This window comes from Mya arenaria, chromosome 16 (assembly GCF_026914265.1).
Source record: "Mya arenaria isolate MELC-2E11 chromosome 16, ASM2691426v1".
Classification (NCBI taxonomy): domain Eukaryota; kingdom Metazoa; phylum Mollusca; class Bivalvia; order Myida; family Myidae; genus Mya; species Mya arenaria.
Window position 1 is genome coordinate 32,714,551 of NC_069137.1, and position 20,408 is coordinate 32,734,958.

The following is a 20,408-nucleotide window of genomic DNA, read 5'->3' on the forward strand; positions in this document are numbered from 1 at the left end:
ATTCTCTTTTGACCTTGGTGTAAGATTTCTGAATTTTGTGTAGCTTAACCAGTATGCCATGTTCTGATTTCTGTTATAGGTGTTTCTTGCTAGACGGGTCTTGTAAATAAGTACACGGTATCTAGTTCATGAAAGATAGTGGATTCCTTTTTAGGGTTCTGTTTTACAGGGGCATGCTCGTTAATGACTTGTTTCAATAAATGTTCGTGATACCAATATATATCTTCAATATGATGAAAAATATGGGCGATATGGAACGGTTCAGGTGAAGGTTGTTCATTAAAAATGTTCTTGTATGTCCTTAAATTGTTATTTTTCATAAATGTCTCACATTATTCTATACTACTGGATGCTATTATATCTATCTCCAATATATCCCTTCAAACATGTTTTCGGTTCTATAAATACATCCGATGAATCAGAACAGTGGTCTGAGTTTGACAGTCTCAGTTTGGCAATCTCGGTTTGGCAGTCTCGGTCTGACAGTTTCGATTTGACATTCTCGGTTTGATATTCAAGGTCTGACAGAGACTTCAGCCAACTGTCAACAGCTTTCAGCATATCCTAGTGTATAAACAAACAAAAGAGTACAGTTATATTTGTGTTTATTATCGTACATGCATGGTATCAATTATGCACATATATTCAACAAAGTAAGTACAAATGTTATCATATATACAATGTTCAACATGATCATATACAAGTTAAAAATAATCACTATCAATATCCAACACTTCATTGTATTGTAATCAATGACGGGCAGTCATCACTTGTTTATATTGTAATCAATGACAGGAAATAATCACTTGTGTATATTGTAATCAATGACAGGCAATAATCACTTGTTTGTATTGTAATCAATGACAGGCAACAATCATTTTTTTGTATTGTAATTAATGACAGGCAATAATCCTTTTTTGTATTGTAATCAATGACAGGCAACAATCATTTTTTTGTATTGTAATTAATGACAGGCAATAATCACGTGTTTGTATTGTAATCAATGACAGGCAATAATCACTTGTGTATATTGTAATCAATGACAGGCAATAATCACGTGTTTGTATTGTAATCAATGACAGGCAATAATCACGTGTTTGTATTGTAATCAATGACAGGCAATAATCACTTGTTTGTATTGTAATCAATGACAGGCAATAATCCCTTTTTGTATTGCAATCAATGACAGCCAATAATCACTTGTTTATATTGTTATCAATGACAGCCAATAATCACTTGTTCATATTGTAATCAATGACAGGCAATAATCACTTGTCTATATTGCAATCAATGACAGCCAATAATCACTTGTTTATATTGTTATCAATGACAGCCAATAATCACTTGTTCATATTGTAATCAATGACAGGCAATAATCACTTGTTTATATTGTTATCAATGACAGCCAATAATCACTTGTTCATATTGTAATCAATGACAGGCAATAATCACTTGTCTATATTGCAATCAATGACAGCCAATAATCACTTGTTCATATTGTAATCAATGACAGGCAATAATCACTTGTCTATATTGCAATCAATGACAGCCAATAATCACTTGTTTATATTGTTATCAATGACAGCCAATAATCACTTGTTCATATTGTAATCAATGACAGGCAATAATCACTTGTTCATATTGTAATCAATGACAGACAATAATCACTTTTTTGAATTGAAATCAATGACAGGCAATAATCACTTGTTTATATTGTAATCAATGACAGGCAATATTCACTTGTTTATATTGTAATCAATGACAGAAATATTGCAAACCACACACCAGTTCAAATCTGAGTCAGGTCAAGAAAATCTGTTTACAAATGATTTATGTTGGAGCAGTTGAAATACCTAGCCATGTAAAACATACCAAAGGCTCATATCCAACTTAGAATTACAGAGATATGTGTCTATCCATTTTAATGGGCCATATTTTTATTGCTTTAAATATTTGTATGTCTGTTGCCATTTGCAATTTATTACTGAATATATATTTAACATTTGCCCTCATTGCATGTTTATTAAAATAAAAATAGTCGGAAACTTATAAAAATGTACAATTTTACAAGATATATTCGTGATAAAAATAAAACAAGGTTCTTAACTCTAATATTGTGATATAGACTGTATGACAATCATAAATGTGAGAGGAAGTTTAAAGTAACATGATTGAGGTTGTGAAACACTACTTGTAAGCTACATGTACGAGTAGACATGCACAAGACGAGTAGACATGCACAAGACGAGTAGACATGCACAAGACGAGTAGACATGCACAAGACGAGTAGACATGCACAAGACGAGTAGACATGCACAAGACGAGTAGACATGCACAAGACGAGTAGACATGCACAAGACGGTAGTATACGAAGTATATCAGAGTGCAGCTTCCTATGAACAGCTGTTTCAGTCATATGAAAATCTTACATATTAAATCAGTTCTCAAGAGAATACAAATGTGAGTGATGTATAGCTTATATTCAAAACTTTGAACATGTTAGATAGTTGAAATTTTACACATAATAATACTTGATGTCACAGTAGTATTCATGTACAGGTAAAAGTAGAGTTTCTGCTCATAAGAAGTGCACATAAACACATACTGGTTATGGTTTTTTCCAGTTAAAATATTATGCATTGTTTGATACATTGTATTTCTGCTTTAAAGTAGTGTACATAATACAAATAGTCTTTTTGAGCTCAGAAATAGTCAGACCAAGTCCATATGTACACATATTAAGTAGCGTTTTTCAGCTCATGAATAGTACAAATGTATGTATACAAGCAGTGTTTTTTCAGTACGAAAGTACTCATCATGTATATATACAAGTAGTGTTTTTCAATTAAAAAGGAGTTCACATGTATGTATACAAGTAGTGCTTTTCAATTAAAAAGTAGTCCACATGTATGTATACAAGTAGTGCTTTTCAATTAAAAAGTAGTCCACATGTATGTATACAAGTAGTGCTTTTCAATTAAAAAGTAGTCCACATGTATGTATACAAGTAGTGCTTTTCAATTAAAAAGTAGTCCATGTAGACAAGAAGTGTTTTCCAGTAAGAAAATAGTCCACATGTATATATACATGTAGGGTTTTTTCCGTTCAAAAGCAGTCCACATATATATATAATAGTGTTTTTCAGCTAAAAAGTTGCCCACATATATACTAGTAGTGTTATACAGATCAAGGCAGCTATACATACATGTACAAGTAGTGTTTTACAACCACAATCTTAAGTAAAAACACTGCAGAACACTGGTCAACAAAACTTGTTCCTCACCGGTAAACATTTAAGATGCATTAACGTGTTGCTGCAGTATATTTCACACGGTACCAGTCCCAACAAAATACAAATCATGCCTTTAAATAAGGACTTATTTATGAGACATGACCTTAACCTTGTTATGAATACATGAAACATTCTAATATGAAAAAGCTACTTAAACAGTTAAACAAAATGTAGAGACCATTAAAAATACACTATTTCTTAGCTTCCATATAACATACAATACAAGGACTAACTAACAAAATAATATTGACATTTTAAGTTTTGTCATATTTTTTTTAATTCTCTGATTAAAATCCTACATATATGAAACCTAGCTACAATTTAGAGGGAAATTGAAAAAAGCAGTCTCTGATTATGTTCATAGTTATGAAAAGTACTGTTACCTTTTGTTATTACAAGTCAGAAAAGCATTGCGCCTGCTTTTTCTATCTTACACTTGCAGGCGTTCAAATTGGGATCAATGAAAACCCTTAAACCTGAGCTAGAGGCCAGGGGCTGTATTCTTTATCTTAGTGTAAAAAGGAACTAGTGTAATTTTCCTAATTTTGGCAATTTATTTTTTAAAACCCCTTCAATTCTTTCATCAAATACTTGCATTTAAATTTCATTTAGGGCGTTTAATTAATATTTTCTTGTACAATCAGTTAATTTTCCACTTAATTCATGAATACAGCCCCTGAACTTACAAAATTATTTCAGTTTTAAAATTTTATCTGGATTAAGAATTTCAAGTTAAAACAAAATACTAATGTAAAGAACAAAATTACATGTTTTTTTAAATGACCTAACAACCTTTATATCAGACTTACGCCATTGCAGATAAACATTCATAAAAGCATCTCACGCCAATATTTTATAGATACAAACAGTTAGATTTGATAGTAACAAGTCCGATATACATGCTTTATAATCCAGCTTCAAAGAGTGTGTGGGTTGTCATGTAAAATATAGTTTTATACCATTTTTTTATTCTAAGACATGAACAATGAATATGTTAACATTATAACTCCAAAAAATGCGAAAAGCATTCCTATGGCACCTGCTGGCTTCATGTGTATACAGAAAAAACAACCACTACTGTACACAATGATAGTCGAACAAAATTGCCAAAAGTTGTGTAAATTTGTGTTTTGTTCTCATTTCTGAACCGAACAACCAGTAGACAGGACTTTTACTGTTTAATTACTAGCGAGCAAATAAATTACAGCAGTATTCACTTATAAGTACGCTAGTTATTGAAACATTGTCTTGACAACAGTACAAGGCCGTTAATAACGTCACCCACTGATCTAGTGCTTGAAATCATACAACTCTCCCTTCGCACTACTGTATTATTCCAGACACTGATCTTGTGGGTGCAATAACCATCAAATAATACCAAATTCAGAAAATGTATCTGTTAGTAAGCTGTTCAAGTCACAAGATAATGTGCATACTAGTTAATGAATTTATATCGTAAATAATATACTTAACTAAGCACCTGTTACTATCTAAACCAACTAATCAACAATAAAAGCAGATCCCCTGAATTGATTCCCTGACATATACTAGTACTAGACATCAGATTTCTATTCCACACATTCAAATACACTTTTTCTACATGTTTCTATTATTTTCACTAAAAATTTACCAATACTTTTCAAGCCACATGTTCTGTACATACCCTAAGATATTTTCAGTAGTAATTTTAAATCACACTTGTGAGTTTACCAATGTATAAAATACTACTAAAATAACTATATAACAGGACTGGTTTTAGTTGCATTATATGACTGGGACTAAATGACAGCATTGAAAAAAACAGTTCCTACCAAAATACATGACGAGGGTACAGATTTGTAGTTATTATGTAGTTCAATGTTTTTCTTTGATTTTAGGTGATATTAATAAAATTTCTTCAGTAATTTCTTAATTAAGGTAGATTTTCTAAAAATATCGAAGTCATATTAAGCAAAGATTCAGTTTTTACATGTATATCATATGACCAGGGAAATACTTAACTTTAGAAATCAATTTAAGTTAGGAAATTAGATGTTTTATAAATACCAACTCAGAAAGGTAGTAGTATTCTATAAATTTATGTATATACATGAAAATCCTTTTACTCAGTCTAGTTAAATCATTTATCTTGTAATAAGAAAGCATTAATACAGTGTATACTTGAGGCAGATTAAAATGGTTTCTTTTAAGATTAAAAAATACTTCACAAAAAACAGAAAATTTTACATGAAGTTTATAATTCAAACATTTCATAATTAGCACATGATATTAATAATTTTCTCTTCCTCTCTCTCTAATCAAATATATGTATATATATTTATGTATGTACAAATTAAAAGACTGGTTTAAAAACTAATGCCAAATTTAAAACCACAAATAATTATGGAATTTTATCTAATGAACATACAAGATTCCCTTGTCACTGACCTTAAATTAAAAATTAATTCACCTTTCCCTTCCAACAAAGTTTACGTATTTTTTGTTTGTTTGTTTTTTTAATACAGAAGAAGAAAAAATATCACTATGAAAAACGAAAAAATATGCTAAAAATAATCTGGTTACATGTAATTTTTGGGAGTCTATCAGGAATGAAAAAAAACAAACAATTTATTTATTGTGGCCTGGGGCCCATACTGAACCAAATATCATGTTCCTAATATAACAACTGAACTCGATATCACAATCAATCATAAATGTGTAAAAACAGACCCAAAACCTGCACCAAATACCTATTATTAAAGTGACACTCCTTGACATTTCTATTTTCTCACTCCTTGACATTTCTATTTTCTCACTCCTTGACATTTCTATTTTCTCACTCCTTGACATTTCTATTTTCTAAGTTTACAAAAATAGTTTGTTTGTATGCAAGAGTTTTCCCAATAATAAAAGAGTACATGTTAGTCACAGACCATTTCATTTCACCTTTAGGCAAGAGATCCAGCAATTATTTGATTTTCTTCGATAATAATTACATGCTTTCAAATAATTTATTAAGTGCACAATAGTTATCATTAAACTTAAAAGTTAATCATTTTTCTTCCTGGTGATCAGTTATCCCATTGATAAAATGGGTCATGAATTATTGGTTACTTCTTTATGGTCACTGGGCTGATCATTCAGAACTATGTAATCACAGTAATCTTTTAAATGTGAAATAGTTTATGTGCTACTATATTTGAATAAAACAAACAGAGCTGAAACAGTTGTCTTAACATGTGTAAGAACTACTGTAGATCATAAACATGTCCATGAAACTTAATGAGAAGTTAAGATTTGAAAGTTAACTATGATCATCTTTAACATTGTTCTTAATATGAGCAACGTTCTGAACCAGCCCACTATGTATCATAAGATTGTTAAAGTTAACATTTAGTCTATCATAAAAGCAGGTGTTTCAACTAGATTAAGATTTTATAAAGTGGTATATCATTTGAAGTGTTTCCTGTATTCAAAAAAATCGAGGGAGTAATATTTCATTGACTTCTTATCAGTTATATTGATAGTAGTTCACTTAATAACAGTCCATAGAAAAAAGATTTCCTTATTGTTTAAGGCAATATAACCTAATCAGGAATGTCACGCTTAAACCTAATAAAGAGTTTCACAAATAAAAAGCAGCCTTTTAGTAAGCTTGGGGCCTAAATAAAATTCACACTCTGATAATTCCAACAACAACCTTCCACGGATCCAGTCGGATCTCTAATGCAACCCAAACTACACATATTCCTTCATTTATAAAAAGGAAAACAAGTATTTTCCCTCAATATTTATACTATTTCTCAATTTCAATGTTCAGGGTTGTTTATCACCCTTGTTTTTTTAGTCATCGAACCCTTCTCAATCCATGTTTTCCCAATCATACAGTACTCAAGGGAGGTTACTCTCAATGTTTTCCAGAGTACTCAAAGGGAGGTCACTCTTTGACTTAATACTTCAAGAGTTATCCTGCCCTTCAACACTGAAGAGCTCTTTATGAAGAGCAGGGAATTCCACGTCCGGCTCCGCTTGTTTAAACTTATTAAGCACGTTAATGTGTTGGGTGTTCAAGTTCCGAACAATCCAAGTTATTTGGTTAAGCTTGGTAATCATATTCTCATCTTCACGATTGTTTTTACCAAGTTCCAGTTTTAGGGCTGAGGTGATTTTTTCATACAACTTCTGTATGTCTGTTAAGTCTTTTAAACCAGGTCGATCTGAAATAGACAAAAGAACATGAGGCCACAATAAAGAAATGAACACTAATTTGACTGTCTATTGGTCAGGGCCAACCTCCAGGTCAAGTTAAATGCCCATAGGTGCAGGCATTGTCGAATTATCACTCAAACTCTTCGCATTTAAGGTCACTGAGACCTTTGACCTAATGACCTCTAAAACCAATAGGGGTCATCTACTGGTCAGGTCCAACCTTCATGTCAAGTTTGACAACTATAGGTCCAGAAGTTATCACTCAGACAAGCTTCGGTCTACTGACAGACTGACTGACCGACATACCGACTGACATGTGCAAAGCAATATACCCCCTCTTCTTCAAAGGTGGGCATAAACCCTGTTAAGAAGCACAAGGCTAAAGGCCCAAATGACAATGAGCTAGAGACACAAACATCACTATTAACATTACAAACACAAAAACAGAGACCAAAAAATGTTATACAACAAATACACAAACACCACAAACAACTCATACCCTCATCAAAATTGCTTTATTGTTTAATGATGGGATTAAGTCTTGTATCAGGAAATGCATCTTACCTGGTCGTACGAGAAGTGTTGCACTGAACAGGGCAATCTCGCCCTCTGTGAGGCTAATATGTTGTATCGTCTTCACCAGGTCAAATATCTGGTTCTGCAGTAATACTTCTTCCTCGGCTGCAAGTACATAACATGTTTATATCAATTTACATGCCTGTCAACTGTAGACTTGCAATGTAACGAGGGTTTAATTTTTGCAACTTTTTATTGATTTGATCATGTTGTGTATTTAAAACTACTTAAATTTTCAATATCTTTCATATAAAAATAGTATTGTATATTTGGTATTGCATAATTGGTATTGCATATTTTAAGTGTTGCTATAAAGAAAGAGCAACCACTAATATTAAAGCAATCAACAACTATTTATAAGCCATACATGCAAACATGAAAAAGGTTCATCATATTACTGATAAACATGTATGCTTCTTAAGGGACTCAACACCAGATGGTCCAATGATTGGCAAATACATTATTTCACAAAGACAAGCCTAGTAGTGTCAATACCAGCTAGTATGCGACTGATACTACATCATTCTACATGATTAAAAGAATATCTTGTCCCTGTCTCAGCTTCATGTATGAATCCGTTTAAAAATAGCGCACAATACTTAGCATGTGAAAGTCACATGATTAGTACAGATACATATAACGACGCTGTTTTTAAATTGACTTGGACTTTGATTGTGCAATCTGTGGTGTCAGGAGCTTTTCTCCCGAATCAGACTTGTGCATATTTTGAGATCTGATTGCATAGCAAGTACATTTTGGTGCTTACACACCCCGTAAGAACATTCTCACGCATGCAAACATAACTGTTATGTATAGTACCTATGCCGGAACACAACATAACTGATAAGCACTTCTTAAAAAGGAAATATGCACGTATTTATAAAAGTGGTGGCGCTGTTGCCCTAGTGGTGGCGCTATCGAGTATGTTTTGCGCTTGAAGTAATATAAAAAGTAAACGCTTTTGGAATGAATACAAAAGTTGCTATGTTTATCATTCATTGAACATTATGCTGGTTATGCATACTACTTGCGGAAACAAATTTCTACGCGAACTACCTTAACCTCACTGAAAACTATTTCGAAAACAAATGGCTAGATGCTGTTAATTTTACAATATAACTATACGTATCTAACATGTGTGTCCGGTTATGAGAGAGGTATTCTTGCATACCAGACGTGTGTTTCCGGTCATTTGACCAATGCTGAAAAAACGTATCTTACACCACCATGTAAGATGAGTTATGCGCAACAACGCGCTCCTTCTTATTTCTTTTATTGTATGGTTTATGAAAATTACATTATTTCATTTCAATAAAGCGCAATCAATTATATAAGTATGCAATTAATTAAAATAGATCTATAATGAATAATCGTAAAAACGCGATTTAAATAGTTACTATTTGACATCAATAGTGATTTAAAAGTACTGCGCTTTATGACGTCAGTAAACAACGTTTCACGCGCTTTTTGGTAAAATGTCCAAAAGTGTGTTTTCTACCTCAATTCTTCCACAAATTGATCATTTTAGATATGCAAGAAAAAATTCAATCATGTTTTTCCGGTCCGGATTGAAAAATCCGTCCTTTGGCCACGCTGCTCGGCAAACCTCGTTACCGGCTTACATGCGTGCACTTGGGTCGGATTTTTCTATCTGTACCGGACACACATGATAGATACTTATAGTTATATTGTAAAATTTGGTTTTGTTTCCGCAAGTAGTATGCATAACCAGCATAATGTTCAATGAATGTTAACATAGCAACTGTTGTATTCATTCCAAAAGCGTTTACTTTTATATTACTTCAAGCGCAAAACATACTCGATAGCGCCACCACTAGGGCAACAGCGCCACCATTAGGGCAACAGCGCCACCATTAGGGCAACAGCGCCACCACTTTTATAAATACGTGCATTTTTCCTTTTTAAGAAGTGCTTATCAGTTTTGTTGTGTTCCGGCACAGGTACTATACACAACAGTTATGTTTGCATGCGTGAGAATGTTCTTACGGGGTGTGTAAGTACCGAAATGTACTTGCTATGCAATCAGATCTCAAAATATGCACAAGTCCGATTCGGGAGAAAAGCTCCTGGCACCACAGTTTGCACAATATCGAAACGAAATAGTAACCAGTCTACAGTAGAAGTGTTCTTACACAGTACCACATTATCCAATTTTCGAAATATGTCCGTTTAATGAAATTATCAAATAAAATATAAATCATACTCATGTTTGTTCATGTAATTATAGGGCACAGCTCCACCACGGAAGTGTCGACAGCTCTTTTTTTTGCACCACCGTAAAGTGGTGGAGCTGGCGTTTAGAGGCCATGCTTTTACGTCAGTATAAAATGGCTTTGGAAAGATATTGCAAAATCTTCAATTAATAAGGGCAAAATACCTTTTTACACATACTAAACTGGCTGTAGTACTTTTTTCAGCACTTTGAGATCAAGAATGAGTTTGTGAGAAGGTTTTCAAAAAAAGGCCGAATAAAAGCAGTTCTGTGATACAACCCACTTAGTTTTAGAATCACTACTTACTTAAGTTTGAGAAGGCTTTTAATGGAACAAATCTATCCCCAAATATGACACTGTCAGTGGTACCGTCATATGCCGTTGTACATCGAAGTAAGGCCAGCTCGAAACTTCCTGTAAACAGAAAAAATATATATCAGGTGTTACATGGTGTAATGGGTACATATATTAGACTATATTTCTTCAAAAATGTGCCAGTCATTTTTTCTAGCAAAGGTCACCATGAACTTGAACTCTGACCTAATCATCTTAAAAAATGTTACTGAACAGAAAAGAATTTCTATGAAGGCAACAGGGTAGATTTGCTGATCTCCATTAGGGTAATACTTGTACAGCACCCTCCTATATAACTCATTCGGTAATACTGGTGGACTGTGTTACCTTGGCTTTTTCAAGGCTTTTATAAAAGTTAGATTTTGTTTTCCTTTAACATGTCTGGTTACCTGCTTTTAGCAGCATAATTTGATCATCCTGTGAGAGATCCATGAAACCGGGAACCATTTTGGCAAACTCTATAATCTGCTGTACAGCAAATGTGAGTTTATCGGCAACCTCGGCCCATACCTGTCTGTGAGTCTGGAAATGAATAAAAAGTAAATATTCATATTTATTTATGTTGAAAATTACTGAATCCAAAACTTTGTTAAGTATGTGCTTCAAGAAAGAAAAACAACCACACACTTGAAATATTTAAGGCATTTGAAAAGGAACATGCATTTTACAGCCTATCCCGTCCTCATAGATAAGCCTCGACGCTGACCCTAAATCTTGACATGAAACCAAATTCAACAAGCCATGCTCTTTGATATCAAGAAATTGAGCAAGCCCGGAAAGCCATTCATAACATTTATATCATACATAACCAGATTTTGGTAGAGGATTTAAATTCAGTGCCGACGGGGGTGGCCTTCAGTTCAGCAATGATTTCTACACTGTACCCACCATATTTTGGTCAAGGGTTTTAGTTAAGAGCTGACAGGGTTCGCCTTAAATTGAGCGATGGTTCCTATATTGTACTCACCATATTTTGGTAGAGGGTTATAAGTTCAGAGCTGACAGGGGTGGCCTTCAGTTGAGCGATGGTTTCTACACTATAAGGGCTGGTCCTTTGATGAGCCTCTAAAATTGCTTTCCCAAATGCCACTGAAATAAAGAATTAAACTTAGACATACATCATTTAATGTATCTAAATCTCTATTAGGGTTTTAGCTGCTGGGTTTAAAATGGAAGGGTGCTGCAGAGTAGGGTGCTAATGGTAAAAAGGGCACATTGTTTCGGGCTATGAAGAACCTGAACATAATGAATTTGGCAGAAATTGTTATGAATAGTGATAAATTGAAACTTAATATTAGGTCTTCACTGCCAAATATCTTTTTATATGTTTCAGTCAAAACAAAAAGACATAGCTGATTATGCAATTAATACTATGAAGGCATAAGGGTGCCTACTATGAAGGCATAAGGGTGCCTACTATGAAGGCATAAGGGTGCCTACTATGAAGGCATAAGGGTGCCTACTATGAAGGCATAAGGGTGCCTACTATGAAGGCATAAGGGTGCCTACTACGAAGGCATAAGGGTGCCAACTATGAAGGCATAAGGGTACTATATAAGGGTGCCTACTATGAAGGCATAAGGGTGCCTACTATGAAGGCATAAGGGTGCCTACTATGAAGGCATAAGGGTGCCTACTATGAAGGCATAAGGGTGCCTACGCTGGACTCCATGAGGGCAGAAGGGTGCTAGCAAAAAAGAACAGGTTGTAGCAGCCTTACATAACTCTTTGGCTAAAACACTTGTATTAAATCTATAATTTTGTTCTGTGTTTTGAATAGGTCCATTCTCTAAAGTCTGACACTTGTTTGATGAATGTAAACTGGTCTTGTTCAAAATTTAACATACATAATCCTCATTTAATTGACATATTTCTAATTATGATCGAGCTGTCCATTTTCATTTAAGGCTATCGGAGGGCAAAGGGACATGACCAGTGCCCTCTTTTCCAAATAGTATTCATACAATACACACAGTCATCTTCTTTATCACAGGAGTTCAAGAAAGGAGGAGGTAAATAGAACTATATCTGATCAAATATGTTCTTGCGAGAATAACGGCATATTATCTACATTTAACAGAAAGATTGTAGGGGTAAGCTGCCAGACAGAAAGATTGTAGGGGTTAGCTGTCAGACATTGAGACTGTAGGGGATAGCTGTCAGATTGTAGGGGTAAGCTGCCAGACAGAAAGATTGTAGGGGTTAGCTGTCAGACATTGATACTGTAGGGGATAGCTGTCAGATTGTAGGGGTAAGCTGTCAGACAGAAAGATTGTAGGGATAAGCTGCCAGACAGAAAGATTGTAGGGGATAGCTGTCAGACATTGATTCTGTAGGGGATAGCTGTCAGATTGTAGGGGTAAGCTGCCAGACAGAAAGATTGTAGGGATAAGCTGCCAGACAGAAAGATTGTAGGGATAAGCTGTCAGACATTGATACTGTAGGGGATAGCTGTCAGATTGTAGGGGTAAGCTGCCAGACAGAAAGATTGTAGGGGTTAGCTGTCAGATTGTAGGGGTAAGCTGCCAGACAGAAAGATTGTAGGGGTTAGCTGTCAGACATTGATACTGTAGGGGATAGCTGTCAGATTGTAGGGGTAAGCTGCCAGACAAAAAGATTGTAGGGATTAGCTGTCAGACATTGATACTGTAGGGGATAGCTGTCAGATTGTAGGGGTCAGCTGCCAGACAGAAAGATTGTAGGGGTTAGCTGTCAGACATTGATACTGTAGGGGATAGCTGTCAGATTGTAGGAGTCAGCTGCCAGACAGAAAGATTGTAGGGGTTAGCTGTCAGACATTGATACTGTAGGGGATAGCTGTCAGATTGTAGGGGTAAGCTGCCAGACAGAGAGATTGTAGGGATTAGCTGTCAGACATTGATACTGTAGGGGATAGCTGTCAGATTGTAGGGGTCAGCTGCCAGACAGAAAGATTGTAGGGGTTAGCTGTCAGACATTGATACTGTAGGGGATAGCTGTCAGATTGTAGGGGTAAGCTGCCAGATAGAAAGATTGTAGGGGTTAGCTGTCAGACATTGATACTGTAGGGGAAAGCTGTCCGATTGTAGGGGTAAGATGTCAGATTGTAGGGGCTAGCTTGAGGATTGTATGGGTTAGCCGTCAGACTGTATGGGTTAGCTTGCAAGACAGTAGTGGCTGGCTGTTTAAACTGTACAGATAAGGGTTACCGTAGTTGTCTGACTTGATGCATTAGCAGTAGGAAATGTTAACTGTCAGGCTGTAAGTGCTAGCTGTAAGACTGATATGCCTATCACTATCCTTCAAATATACACTTGACAAACTTCTGCAGTGGTTTACTTACCATTGTCCAGTAAATCAACAGTTCTCAGTACCACTGGCGTGGGGGGAGTGGCTGTTGGACTGTAGGCATTAGCAGGTGGACTGACGGGACTTGTGCTCTCTCCTGCTCCGTAAACATAACCGTTCGGGGAGTACACGTAGTTATCTGTGTTGTAACTGTAGCAAAGAATAGCAGTCTCATAATCATGTGTTACATGTACACAAATATTAACCATATGCCAAAATGCATTTGAATAAATAAATTCAAAAAAGTACCAGTAGAATAAATTAGATGATTAGGAACAAATGGCAAGCGCTTGTCTTCTGGTTTTATTTATCAAGCAATGAACAATATGGGACAATTATTTAAGTATGAGCCTTCCTAAACATGTGCATAATGCATCTGGTGTCATGTGTACCAAGTTTCATTTGAATATTTTGCACCAGTTTTGAGTTATTGAAGATATCAAGGTAAAAAAGGGCATAAATGAACAATCATTGAAGTCAGAGTTATGGGCCTTGCAAACATGTGTGTGTTGCCTATGGCAACAAGTGTACCATGTTGCCAACATTACGGCTATCACACTTCCTTGACTTTACTGCTTCAAACAGACAACTTGTTTGTGGCCAAAAGAAAAAGCATATTATTTTCAATAGCTTATGTTATTCACAAACATGTATATCAGGCTTAGGGTCTTTAACGCTTGTCAGTTAAGCCCCATTAGTATTTTTACTGGTGATTTTCAGAAAAGTTAATTGCTAAAAAGCAAAGCAAAGCCTAGGCATATCTATTTGTTGACAATAAAGGTACACAGGCAATTAATAATATTAACTAAGGTCATAAATAATTGCTTAAGCACAAGATAAATTTACCTGATTGAGATTAAAAGAAAACATGTCTGAGCTAACAGAATATAAAAACAAAATATGTAAAGGACTTTGTTTACAATAAAGCCAGAAGAATACTGGTGATAAATGCAATAAATATAACTGATGATTTTTGGTCAACAATTGTGAGGAAAAGAACAAAGTCTAAGAACTATTTCATCAAAGAAATAAGGATGATTAAGTAAATCTAACGTAACAACTTTGTTAGGACAACACTGACATGTTAGCAATTAAATACCGAGGAAGAAACTAATATGACCAAAAGTATTAACTGAAAATCAGACAATTCTGATCAGTTTATGATAAATAGTATAATATATTCAATTATGTCAAATTCAGGCCAATTTACACATATTTAGAAGAAAACACAACTGTGCATTTCAGAACATTATGTTAACAAATATTGCACTGTCCCAAGAGAGAAGACAGAAAAGCTTGTTCAACGCACTATAAAATTCCCCAATTTAAGGAACTTTACAAACACAAGGCAACACTTGCTAAAAAATATGTCATGCTTCCAAATTTCCATATCAGGAAGTGAAAACTGCCTAATTTCAAAACTTAATTAAAGCCCTGCTCAGCTAATTGCGTTACTACTTATCTTGTTCCCAGATTTACATCTACCCTTTCAGATCATTTCAAGAGGACTTTCATTGTTTGCTTTGATGATATAAAATTGACCTGATATATAAGCAGGATTCTTCTTCTTTAAAAAGCATGATTTATAAAGCATATTTTAAAAAACGCAATACCAGTGAAAGCTTGAACCTAGTGTTCATGAACAAAATTTACTATAAAACTTAAATCCTGTAAATAAGAGTATGGTGCATCCTTGTGAATGATGGGAGTGTACATTAGGAATAAATCCTGACACAGCTTCAAGCTTACAGTGATCAATGCTATACCCTGTATACAGAAATGTGCACAAAATGGCTATAGCTTTAAGAATAACGAGACAGCCTGTGAAATATTTTTGTATTCAAGTTACTTAGGGCTCACTCCGACTCCTTTACCTAAAACATTAGTACAGGAAGTCTGAATGAAAATTTAGGAGTCTGAATTTTTAATTCAATTAATTTTATTAAATTTATTTGTGAAGTAATATTGTTTAAAATGTTAATCGATTAAAAATAAATCACAACAAAACTCCCATTACTTTGTTGTCAGAGATTCATATTAAAGCAGGTGATAGTGTTATTTTGTTTATCTTTTTTTCACGTCATCAAAGAGCTAAACTGTTCATGTGGAGCATTGCTAGTTTTTGAAGCTATTGCCAAGGTAAAAATCATTGTACCTAGAAAATAATAATAAAAATATTTGAAAAACAGATACACCAAAAATGATGAATCCTGACCATAATGTACAATACATTCTTCACCCATAGATTTTGAAAACCATACAGTTCTGTATACAGTTGTGTACATGCGCAAAATACCGCTACAAAGCTTACGTGAAATGGGAGTTGTTATTTGGGGAAGGGAGCTCGGTGTGCGCGTACCCGTTAACACCTGGCTGGACCCCGGCCTTGATGAGCTGGGCCTCACCCTCCACTTTCTCACGCTGTTTCTTCGACATTCGGCCAAACTTCACCGCTGAAATAGTATTTATACAATGCAAATTTACGTTTTTATTACATGCTTTCCAATAGGTTTATAGATATTGTACTGATGGGATATCATTGATACCTTGGTAAAAATATGAGGCATAACAATATATCGATTAGATTATATCTTGGCTGAGCCACTCTTAAAAATACCAATTTTGGTTATTACTTGATGAAATAAAATTGACATCTCACACATGCAATTAAATCCTATGAATCAAAGATTCATCAAGGCTTTAGACAGTACAATCTGTAAACAATTATGTTTACAAGCATTAAGAGTCATATAATACTTATCCTATATCCACATTAATTGATTATGTCATATAATTGTTAGACATTAAACTAATTATCGTCACTGAAATCATTGATAGAGCTACATGTATAATCACTGCTGAAAACATGAAAAAGAAGCTGAACAATCCCTGTTTATTCCAACACTGCCATTCTTACCATCCCGAGACATGCCGAGAGCCAGACATTTCTGCAGTCTGCAATACTGACATCTGTTACGATTGACTCGGTCAATCACACACTGTTTGTTGCGGGGACATTGGTAGTTCACTGGACCAGACTGTGAACGCCTGAAATAACAAAATAAATACACATTTTAAAATGTATATTAAAATCAATTGTTCAAACATCTGCAGCTTTAATGACGTCACTTCTTTTATTGACTAAATTATCATGTGTTTTCCCTAGTAAAAAATGTTGAGATATTAAGACACAAACCAGGCTTTTCTAGAATCAAAGGTGTTAGGAAGATGTTGCATTCATTGGAATACAAATGCAATGGAACCATCTGAGGGAAATACAATCATCTAAGAAATCGCAACAAGAGTGCACTGAATTATACAAGAGATATAATGCTAGGATAGAATATATGCAGAGAAAAATTAATAAGAAATATCAGGTAAAATCTCAAAAATATGAATTTCAGAATCTTTCTGAAAACAGCCTTAAATGGAATTGTTTGTTTTCTTCTATACTTTACACCATATATATATATATATATATATATATGTGTGTGTTCTCGCAGGGATAACTCGAGCCAGCATTCACGATTATTCACATAAAAAACACCTTAATAAATGAGAGATATTCTCATGCTCGATTTGCATGGCCTCTCTTTTAGTTTATTAAATTACGGTGTCACTGTCTTTTATTGTCCGCTTGTGCCATCTTGATTATTTTCATCTATATCATCATATTAATTTTAAGCATTTATGCGACGCAGACACAGTCATCGAAATAAGACTTTTGGATGAACAAGCCTGAATTCTTATACCATTGCGTGGCATCAATTTTTTAACAAGCCCTGCTATTCATAATTTGAGCAAGCTCGGAAGACATTTAACAGTGCAGGGCTTGCAGGCTTGTACTAATTTTGACCACTGCAGACACAGGTTTTAATCTGCATTTAATAAGCCTAAATCATCTACAATATCAGAAGCATTCTCAAAAGCTCACAAAATGTCAGGTCAGAAAACTTTTATCACTGTGTTATGCATATCATATTAAGAGTCTCACTGAAATTCAAATTCTCTCACGGATTATGGACAAATGGGAGCAATTCTCTCATTGAAAATCTGACATAGAATCTTGTCAATCTACCCTATACTTGTGCAATAATTTTAATCATATTCTTTGGAGAATAACCTCTTACTATCTGACATAAAATCACTAAGTCTTACCTGAAGAATCCTTTGCATCCTTCGCATGTGATGACTCCATAGTGAACACCTGATGACTTGTCTCCACATATCTTACAAGGAATCACCTCGATCTGAGCTGTAATATAAGAATCACGTTAAATGCTGTAGGGGACCACATTTCTTACAATGAATCACCTCAATCTAACAATATACTTAATTCTAGGAATCCAAACCTTAAAATGTCAGACAATTATTTAATTTTAATTATATTCTAACCCATTAAAATCATGTACCAATTAAGGCAGTTACTCCTGAAATTTTCAATTCATATTAATAAGTATGTTTATAAAATTTCTGAAATTAAGGTGGCAAGCGTCTCTTTAAAAAGCACTGGAACTAGAAATAAATTTTCAGTGATTTACTTTTAGCTGGTGTGTATGTTGACGAGGAGGCTGCTGCTGAAACATACAACGAAACTTGTAGATTTCAAACCGACATTCATTTTAGTTTCAGTGTTCTCAATAAATACCGGCTGTCGGCCAAAATGGACGGTTCAAGTGGCAATAGGGCCCCTTCAAATTTGGAAAACTAAATTGATTTTCAGTAGAATAAGTAGAAGCTGGTCGGTTACTTTACTATCTGAGACGGTTCAACCAAAACTTATTGAGAACCCTGAGTTTGATTCATTTTTAAAAGAATGTTCAGAAATTTAACTAATAAATGAGCAGCATTGTGTGATTTAGGGCCTTTGGTTTTATTACAAATCAAGTATTAAATCATTTATAAAAAAAATGCCAATAATAACAAATTTTAAAATTCATTTCTTACGAACTTCTTTCTTTTGAAATAAAGGATTGTCATTGGTGCATCATTTTCTTGACAATTTATGACCATAAGTTTACTCATATTTCCATAACAACCACAGATTTTGTTCCAACTTATTTTGACTGCATTCATAGTCTGTGCTAAATACAAAAAAGGTACATAATTTTTTTCTTATTTATGGTCCAAAAAAATTCTGTTTAAGGAAAACAACTTAAGTAATAAGCCAGTTGTATTATTGATACAGTCATGCTACACGTCATTTCAATAATGAAATTTTCGTAACGACGTCATGTGCAAAATGTCAAATTTAGTATACAAATTACACAATACTTGGTCTCACTTGTAAACACTTATCTAATGCAATATTAGTGATATCATCATGAAATTTTCTTCCTGAAATGTCATTTAATTCAAATATCCAAGAGATTAATCAAGCAAATGTATATGTCCGAACGCCCATAAGCGCTCGAGCAACTCAAATACTAATTACTGCATTTATGTGACAATCAGCCCTTTTCTGTCATTGACCTATTTTCATGGAGTTTTATGTGTTTATGGTGATGTATATCATTTGAGATATCCAGAAATATCAAAATGAAACAGAAAGTAGAGATTATTTTATACAACATTTATTGAACGCCCCTCCAATATTCACAATGGACTCGTCCAATGAAAAGCAAATTCCATTTCATCCACGTAGCATATTTAACCGCCGTTTCATCAGCATATACTAAACGATTCGCGATAACTGATTAAGCTGAAGTTGCATTTGAGTAAACAGTTGTAAATATTAGAAAAAAATAAGTCAAAATATCTTGAAAAACAAACAATAATTGATCAAGATGAAAACGCAATGTGGAACGAACAAACGACTAACGGGTTTCAAAATGAAGATAGAAATTGATATCAAATAGCAATCGCCATGCAGATGACAATAACTGCATTAGTAAATGTAAAATATAATCGACCATGTGCATGACATAGTTCCAGAACGTAAACAAGAAAAGTAGGTTGCACGGTCGGATTAAATACCCTGGTCAGACTGATTTTGCACATGGCCGTTTTGCGCCTTACGAAAACTGAGCTTGCAAACCGCCGCGAAAACTTCAAATAAACACAGAAATAGAAGGAAATACTTTAATGTAAATGTATTACCTTTGTTAACAGCAGCCTTAGGAGGCTGGAGATTGTCATCCATTTGACCCAATTCAGCCAAACGACCTAAATATCCACGAATTTACAGCTGTGTATCCGCTGATTTTCCATAAATAACACTCGATTTCGCACTAGGTCATTGCATTATCATCTAATTAGCATAACATATCCATACACGTAATGTCCAAAATCAATCAAAGAATGAATAATTTACTTTCATTAAAGAACGATCTTCTTATGTGTTTATATCTTACCAAAATATATAAAGCCCTTATCATGACAACCGGATTTTTACTTTAAACTTTCCACGCAAGTTTAGAACTATTTTTAGTGCGTAT

At 34.3% G+C, this 20,408-nt stretch overlaps 1 protein-coding gene across 4 annotated transcripts; it reads right to left on the reverse strand.

The window, feature by feature from the left end:
* Positions 1–588: 588 nt before the first annotated feature.
* On the reverse strand, positions 589–20,200 carry LOC128222214 (probable nuclear hormone receptor HR3). Of its 4 annotated transcripts, none has more exons than XM_052931140.1 (11): positions 20,071–20,200; positions 18,513–18,545; positions 18,130–18,226; positions 16,889–17,019; positions 16,283–16,424; positions 13,967–14,121; positions 11,612–11,733; positions 11,034–11,166; positions 10,597–10,704; positions 8,045–8,161; positions 589–7,488 (listed from the first exon to the last, which is right to left on the reverse strand). In XM_052931140.1, the coding sequence occupies exons 1-11, from the start codon at positions 20,111–20,113 to the stop codon at positions 7,229–7,231; spliced, it is 1,341 nt and encodes a 446-aa protein (XP_052787100.1). In that variant the 5' UTR covers positions 20,114–20,200; the 3' UTR covers positions 589–7,228. The 4 variants fall into 4 exon arrangements, with proteins under 4 accessions (XP_052787100.1, XP_052787103.1, XP_052787099.1 ...); XM_052931143.1 differs by having other exon boundaries at positions 16,331–16,424; positions 18,513–18,548; positions 20,071–20,195; XM_052931139.1 differs by having other exon boundaries at positions 18,513–18,548; positions 20,071–20,195.
* Between the last annotated feature and the right edge of the window lie 208 nt (positions 20,201–20,408).

What these genes read in the sequence shown, in the direction of transcription:
- LOC128222214 (XM_052931139.1), bottom strand. Translation starts at nt 20,113, where the DNA reads ATGGATGACAATCTCCAGCCTCCTAAGGCTGCTGTTAACAAAG. An exon ending in AATAACAACTCCCATTTCAC is followed by an intron (nt 14,122 to 16,282) that starts GTAAGCTTTGTA and finishes TCTTTGCTACAG; the next exon opens with TTACAACACAGATAACTACG. An exon ending in TAACCCTCTACCAAAATATG is followed by an intron (nt 11,167 to 11,611) that starts GTGAGTACAATA and finishes ATTCATTTCCAG; the next exon opens with ACTCACAGACAGGTATGGGC.